This window comes from Arachis ipaensis, chromosome B09, assembly GCF_000816755.2.
Source record: "Arachis ipaensis cultivar K30076 chromosome B09, Araip1.1, whole genome shotgun sequence".
NCBI lineage: Eukaryota > Viridiplantae > Streptophyta > Magnoliopsida > Fabales > Fabaceae > Arachis > Arachis ipaensis.
In genome coordinates, this window is record NC_029793.2 from 101,791,324 (window position 1) to 101,799,268 (window position 7,945).

A 7,945-nucleotide genomic window follows, 5' to 3' on the forward strand; every position below is an offset into this window, starting at 1 on the left:
TTCAATTCCATAATTAAATCTGAAGCGTTTCAAACTGATAAGAGAATCATTTTTGTTATGTTAAACTAGAGTTCAAAGGGTGCTCTGAATCTTATTCAAACGTCAAAATAATGAGGTTCGTCAATCGAAATCCAATTTCTTTTAAAATCACGAAAACTCTTCCAATGACACTCTTTATGTTTAATAGAGAAAAACATAAACCCGTTTTACCTTTTAAAACAGCCTCAAGGCAAAATTCTCTTTCAAATAACTTGTACCCAAAGACATACTATTCTTCTTAAAAAAAATAAGGAGAAATCATGATTCTCTTTTCAATAATTCTTTCAAAGCGTAGCTTCATCGTTTTCATAATTGTTCTAAGTAAAGGTAATAAAAGAAGCCCTAAATTCACAATCTTCCAAGTAAATAGGAAAGGCATTAAACTCAAAATTTCCCAAATAACATTTCAAATAAAGCCTCGGTTTTTATAGAAATTTCGGCAGCATCTCCCCTAAAACTTGGACTTTTCCACCCGATTCGAGTCCCAACTAAACCGTTCCTCAATCCTTTTCAACAGTCCAGAACCCAAAAATCAATTCAAAATCACGCTAAATCCAACAGTCGCCTCAGTGGCATATCTCAAGGAAACCATTTCAAAATCAAATCAATATCCACCAATTTAACTCATTTCCAAAGCTTTAAAGAAACGGCTCAATAACAAATCATTTGTCCAAAACCAAGTCAATTAAAGTAAACCAGGCTGAATTCAAAAGTGCGTCTGACCTTTCATATTATCAAAATAATTGACTCAATTCAAATCAATGCTCAACGGATCAAACTCAGATTTCAAATCTTTAAAGAATCAACTTCAAAACATTATATTTCACAAGCCGCACAATAATTCAGCCAAACAAACATCCACAACCATTCGAGACAATCCAATAACACACAAGGCAGATACAATCACCAAATACCAATTGTCTCACATCAGTATCCATATGTAATAATTCCAATACATAAAACATAGGTTTTTGGAAAGCGCCCCTACCTCAGAACGCAAATCCATAACTCAAACGCGTCACAGAGTCCTTTCCGCCTCAACCCGACATCAACAACAACCGCAACCTCAGCTTCAAGCCACATTCGCAACAACCATAGCAACACTAATAGCAGCATATAATAATTAGGACTCGACCCCACGTTACCAAAACTCATATTCGTTAACTAAACATAACAGGATACTAACGCGAGGCTTCTCGACACATAACTTCTTACCGAATAACACAATGAGGCAGCTACAATTTTGAACCGACCCCGACAATAGCTCCGACGGCGGCCAGAAGCTCTGGTGGATCAACTAGAAAAACCACGCAGCATTACAACCTTCACGAATTCCAAAAAGGCAAAAACCTCAATTAAAACCCTTACCGGAAGAGTGTTCTTCGGCGGCAGAGTCTCGGCCGCAGAGCCTGTGGTTTAGCAGCAGCACTACTCTCCTAGTGGCCCCATTCCGCAACAACTCCAAATCGATGGCAACAGCTCTAGCGGACAGAATGGCACCAAGTATAACCATTACACAGAGGGCAGAATAAAGCAGAACAGAGCAAGAGCAGCAGCTGCTGCAGGTCCTTACCAAGCATAATGGCGCTAGCCCTAGTCTTTTCCTCTTCTCGCAGTGAGCTTCAACGCGGCTCCAGAAGTTCTAACAGCACACGGCGGCGGCGTTTTCCTTCCGACGCGGCTCGACAGCGGCAAGAACGGTGGCGGTCGAAGTGCAACAGCAACAGAGGTCAAACGCGGCGGCAACTCCACACGCGACGGTGACAGCGGCGGCTTCACCATTCCCGCGCGCTCTTTCTTCTCTGTTGGTGGTTGTGGGTCGCACTCCCTCCAGTTCGCAGTTCTGTCTCTGACGCGGTGCAAGGATGATCGGCGTTGACGGCCAGATCTCCAGCGACGGCACGAGGGTGCACGGCGGTGGCTTCTGCAGCAGCTCCTCGCGAGCGCTCTCCCCTTTCTCCTCCATCGATGGTGACAATGACGGCACTGGCGGCGAGGCGTGGCGGGTTGGACAGCGGTGAAGGCCCGCCCTCCCCTCCTTCTCTCCCTCAGATCGCTCTTTCTTTCTTTCTTTGTTTCCTTCTTTCTTTCTCAAGGAACAGCGTGTGTGTGTTTAGCATAGGGGCTGCGCAGCTGCTGCTGAGTTTTGGGGGGAAAGGGTAGTTGGATTAGGGTTTCGGTGGCTGAGTGTTGCTTTTGGTGAGGTGTGTGTAAATTAGAGTTAGGGGCAAATTAGTAATTTCACTTAAAAATAGAGTAATATAGTAATTGAAACCCAATTTAAATCCAACACTAATTATATATAGAAAATACTATTTGCTCACCAATTTCACAAATTATTTTCAATAAAATATCCAAATCAAATAATTAGGAGTAATATAATTAAGTCCCTTATTTTCCAAAGTAGCAGCATTAATATTGAAAATATTACTTATTTAATTCAAATCATATAGAAATCCTTATTATTTCACAAGTACCAACTTTATACTCTGAATATAGAAAATAATCCAATAATTGTGAAATTGGATAATAATCATAACTTATCTCAAATCTTATAAATCAAAACTTGCCTTAATTATATTTAATAAAGTGATTTCCGAAATTAAGGCTATAAATAACCGTATGATTTGAGACTTGATCATAATAAGACTTTTCAAAGATTCTGGGTCTTACATTCAACACAATCAGGGGCGGAGGTATATACAACTAAAGGGGGCAATGCCCCCTCCCCCCAAATTTTAATTTTTATTTAAAAAAAAATAGTCTAGTCCCTCCTTTTTTTATTTCCCAGCCCCCTCTCTTTTTGTTCCATAACTTTTACAGCCCCCCTTTTAATTCATACAAAAAATCCAACCCAATAGCCCATTTTCCATCCCCTTTTTTTATTTCCCAACCTCTCCTTAATCCTCCCATTTTGTTCGTACAACCAGTCTCCCCCTTCCCGTCTTGGCACCTTCACTTTCCAAAATTTCAGGTAACAACGTTAGTATTATTGTTCTGAATTTTAATATTTTATAAAGATTTAGAATGTAATTTACACTTTTTGCTTAATATATTTTTAATTATAGGAACTTATTTGGCCATTTGAATTATGAGTAAGTTCAAAACCATTGATACATTTTTAAAAAAAAAAAAGATCAAGAGAATGAAGATGCTTCTACTATTACTACTCCAATACTTGAGGGGTCATTAAATTTCATTACTTTAAGTTCTCCATTGAATAGCTCAAAGCTTCCACGACTTCTTCCAAATCAACTGGATGTTTTTCGTTTGGAAAGAGATCCTAGAATGCGACCAATGATTTGGAAGCTTCCTCCAAATAAAAGAGATGAAATCCATTGGGCTTATATTAAAGTTGGGCCAAATCAACCAATTCTTGATAATTATCCATTTTCTGGTGATAAAAGTCATCATCGCTTTCAAGCTTCATGGTTTAAATTGTTCCCATCTTGGTTAGAATATTCTATAGAAGATGATGCTATATATTGTTTTTCGTGCTTTCTTTTTGCTAAGGAATCTTCAATCAATACGGGTTCAAATGCTTTTATTGAGAATGGTTTTAGAAATTGGAAGAAAGTAAATAATGGAAAAGAATGTTCTCTTTTGAATCACATTGGCAAAGGTCCCAAATCATTCCATCATAAGGCGCTGAAATCATGTGATGATTTGATGAAACAATCACAACATATTGATAGACTTCTTCATAAGCAAACATCAGAAGAGATTGAAAAGAATAGAATTCGACTAGGAACATTTATAGATTGCATTAGATGGTTGACATTTCAAGGTTGCGCATACAGAGGACATGATGAAAGCCAAAGTTCAAGCAACAGAGGTAACTTTTTAAAAATGTTGAAATTTTTGGGATCTTACAATGAAAGAGTGAAAAAGAATGTTTTGAAAAATGTTCCAAAAAATGCTAAGTATACTTCAAATGATGTCCAAAAAGAAATTCTACATATTCTTGCTACTAAGGTGAGAAATTCAATTAGAGAAGAGATTGGAGATGCCAAATTTTATTTTATTGTTGATGAAGCTAGAGATGAATCTAAAAAGGAGCAAATGGCCATTGTTTTGAGATTTGTTACTCTAGATGGTTTTGTTAAAGAGAGATTCTTTGATCTTATGCATGTCACTGATACTTGTGCAATAACTTTAAAGAAAGAATTGATTTCTGTCCTTTCTCATTATAATCTCCAAGTTGAAAAGATTAAGGGTCAAGGGTATGATGGTGCTAGCAACATACGGGGTGAGTGGAATAGTTTGCAAGCTTTGTTTCTTAAAGATTCTCCACAAGCATACTATGTATATTGTTTTGCTCATAGGTTACAATTAGCATTGGTGACAGCTTCAAGAGAGGTACTTCAAATTCATGAATTTTTTACTCAATTAAACTCTATTATCACTATTGGTAGTGCTTCTTCAAAAAGACATGATTAATTACAAGAAGCTCAAGCAATTGAAAATGCAAACTTGGTTGCTCAAAATGAATTAGAAACAGGCAAAGGTGCGGATCAAATAAGCACTTTACAAAGAACTGGGGATACTCGATGGAGCTCTCACTTTAATTCTATTTGTAGTTTGGTAAAAATGTTTACTGCTACCAACATTGTTCTCAATAATATCATTGAAGACGGGACAACTTATGCACAAAGAGGTGAGGCTTATGGTATTAGTAAAATATTATTGTCATTTGAATTTGTTTTCACTTTGCACTTGATGAAAGAGATTATGGGAATCACTAATGTTCTTTGCCAAGCACTGCAACAACAATCTCAAGATATTCTTAATGCAATGCATATTGTTTCTACATCAAAGTTACTTCTTCAACAATTAAGAGATAGTGGATGGTGCAATTTTCTTGCAAATGTTAAAGATTTTTGTGAAAAGCATGAAATTGAAGTCCCTAATATGAGTGCACAATATGTTTTTTGAAGAGGTCGATCTCGTCAACCAAGTGTGATAGTTGAGCATCATTATCGAATAGATATATTCTTGGCAACAATTGACTCTTAAATACAAGAGTTGAATAGTAGATTTAATGAGCAAACAATAGAGCTTTTGACTTTGAGTTGTGCTTTGGATCCTAAGGACAATTTCAAATCATTTAATATTGAAGAAATTAGCAAGTTAGCAGAGAAGTTTTATCCCCTTGACTTTCCTTCTAATGAGCTAAATATTTTGAAGTCTCAGTTGCAACATTATCAGCATGATATACCAAATCATTTGAAAGGCATTGTACACTTTTTGAATTGTAAAACAAGTTGCAATAAACGGGAAAATCAAGAACTTATCACATGGTTGATAGATTAATACGTCTTGTTTTGACTCTACCAGTGTCTACAGCAACAACAGAAAGAACTTTTTCAGCAATAAAAATTGTTAAGAGAAGACTCCGAAGTTTTTTTAGAAAAGAATTTTCAGTTTTATTTTTAAGGATATGAATTTTTTTTTTTGGGAATAAGAGCAAGTTTGTTGCATTTCTGGCGAACTCTATGATGAGTTTGGCACATTATTTAAACTGGTGGGACCATTTTTGTTTGTCCCTTTCTTCTTCTATTCTCCCTTCTAAATTTTCTCTGTTACTTTTTTCTATATTTTCAACATCTGAAAAGTTTAGTGTGGACGATTTTCTCAGTTCCAGATTAGTAAATAATAGTCTATTTTTTTTTATCTTAATTAGAATTATTTGGTTTACTATTTACATGTTAGATAAAATTATTAGGTATAGAATGTTTGTTGGTTAGAATAACAGATTTACTATTTACATGTTAGTTAGTTAGACGTGTTTTTAAGTGTTGTTATATTAGGTAGATTATTTTATATTACTGTTTTTTAGTATAGTTACTGTTTATTGTCTATAAACATGTTAATGAATATAAGAAAGTAGGGGTGTTTGCAGTGCGGTTTGATTCGGTTTTGAGGGAAAAAGTCATCCGATCCGAACGCTTAATTTATGTGCGGTGCGGTTTGGATTGGATGAACTTTTTTGAAAATCCGATCCGATCCGATCTGATTACAAGTGGTTTGGATCGGTTTGGATCTACGGTTTTTTAAATAAAAAATAATAATTTAATTTATAAAGTTAATAACCTGTCCAACAATCCATCATAATAATAAAACACAATCCAACATAATAATAAAATGTAAATTCCATAAAACATTATAAAGCAACATGTCTAATTGTCCAGCAATCCAACATATTCAACAAGTCTTGATAAAATAATAATTCTTCAACATAAAAACAACTAAACAAGTCTCAACAACACAAAATTAAATAACATATTAAAGTCTTAATAAAAACATAACATAAAAAACTCTAAGCTGAGAGGTGAAGCACTGATCACTAATCAGATTCATCACCAGAGTCTTCTTCATCTATTAGTTGAAGAATCGGCTCAAGTTCTACAATAAAATATAATAAAATAAATATTAATAACTTAAACATATTATCAAGTAGTAAAGTTAATCACTATGTGAAGATAAAATAAAACATAATATTAAAGAACATTACCTTTCTCAAGTTTTTCAAATTCTTCAAAAGACTCCTCAAGGTCAATTGGCAATAAATTGGCTCGAAACCAATTTTGTGCACAAATCAAAGCTTCAACAGTTTTTGGGGTAAGAGAGCTCCTATATTGATTAAGCACTCTACCTCCAGTGCTAAAGGCGGATTCAGAAGCAACCGTTGACACCAGCATAGCTAGAATATCCCTCGCAATTTGACTTAGAAAAGGATATTTTTAATTATTAGAGCTCACTTTCCACCAAGTTAAAATATCAAAACTACTTGGATCAACTGGTTTCTCCAAGGACTCCATGAGATATAAATCCACTTCATTTGTGTTGACACTCTCACTTGCTTGTACATCATTTTCAAATGCTGTCGTAAAGCAAACATCATCAAAGGCACTATCATCCATATCCACATCTTGGCTGTGTTGTGCAGATTGGTATGCTTGATCACTATTGAGAGCAACCCTATAGCTGTTAAACAAGTCATTGAATACCTCCTTCACCTGACTACATAAGAAATCAACATCCTCCTTTTCAAATAACCTTTGAAAACTCCACTCAACAAACTTAATCTTGTATCTAGGGTCAAGTACCATAGCAACAAAAATCATCATATTCATGTTTCTCAAGTTACCCCAATATTTATCATGCTTAACCTTCATTTTTGTAGCCATACCCTTAAGTAATATGTCATTACTATCAGCCCATGTCTTCAAAGAACTAAGAATTGAACAAAAGTGATGAAAATATGAAGAAGAAGTCACAAATGTAGAACCCGAGACTTTTTTGGTTACATCGAAAAAAATCTTCAAAAATCTCACAAAGCATCTTGCATTATCCCAATCTTCATTCTTTGGAATGACTCCTTGCATCATTACAAACTCAGCATCCCTTTCACTTAATCTCTTGAAGGCCTTTTGGAATTTTAAAGCACTATCAAGCATTATGTAAGTGGAATTCTACCTAGTGGGGACATCTAATTGCACACAAGAGCAGTCTTGGATCCTAGCCTCTTTAATACAACTTTTAAACCTATCCATATGACTAGGAGAAGCACGGACATATCTAACAGCATTCCTAATTCTACTAATTGAAGAATGCATATCCTTCAAACCATCATTCACCACCAAGTTCAAGATATGAGCACAACACCTAACATGCAAATGTTCACCTTTTAAAGGATATGAATTCTAATCCTCCATTCTACCTTTCAAGTAACAAATGGCAACATCATTTGAACTAGCATTATCAACTGTGTTGCTAAAGACTCTATTTATTTCCCAATTTAAAAGATATTTTTCTATTTTCCTACCAATTGTTTCACCTTTATGATTCTTGATGAGACAAAAGTTAAGAATTCTCTTTTGTAACTTCCAATCTTGATCAATAA

At 35.3% G+C, this 7,945-nt stretch overlaps 2 protein-coding genes and 1 long non-coding RNA gene across 3 annotated transcripts; 1 reads left to right on the top strand and 2 right to left on the bottom strand.

Moving 5' to 3' along the window:
* LOC110266308 lies at positions 1,027-1,325 on the bottom strand. The gene is made up of 2 exons (XR_002353557.1): positions 1,255-1,325; positions 1,027-1,142 (listed from the first exon to the last, which is right to left on the bottom strand). It is a non-coding gene; the product is annotated as an uncharacterized LOC110266308 (long non-coding RNA).
* LOC107615764 (zinc finger MYM-type protein 1-like) lies at positions 2,017-4,479 on the top strand. Its single transcript, XM_016317799.1, has 2 exons — positions 2,017-2,198; positions 3,264-4,479. The coding sequence occupies exons 1-2, from the start codon at positions 2,017-2,019 to the stop codon at positions 4,477-4,479; spliced, it is 1,398 nt and encodes a 465-aa protein (XP_016173285.1).
* Positions 6,560-7,277, bottom strand: LOC110266845 (zinc finger BED domain-containing protein DAYSLEEPER-like). Its single transcript, XM_021111882.1, has one exon. It carries the CDS (start codon positions 7,227-7,229, stop codon positions 6,783-6,785), a length of 447 nt encoding a protein of 148 aa, XP_020967541.1. The 5' UTR covers positions 7,230-7,277; the 3' UTR covers positions 6,560-6,782.

Bases quoted from the DNA above. Each gene is read 5' to 3' on its own strand.
- LOC107615764 (XM_016317799.1), top strand. From the start codon at position 2,017: ATGACGGCACTGGCGGCGAGGCGTGGCGGGTTGGACAGCGGTGAAGGC. The intron at 2,199-3,263 runs GTAGTTGGATTA...TCCATTGAATAG, and splicing joins CTGAGTTTTGGGGGGAAAGG to CTCAAAGCTTCCACGACTTC.
- LOC110266845 (XM_021111882.1), bottom strand. From the start codon at position 7,229: ATGGCTACAAAAATGAAGGTTAAGCATGATAAATATTGGGGTAACTTG.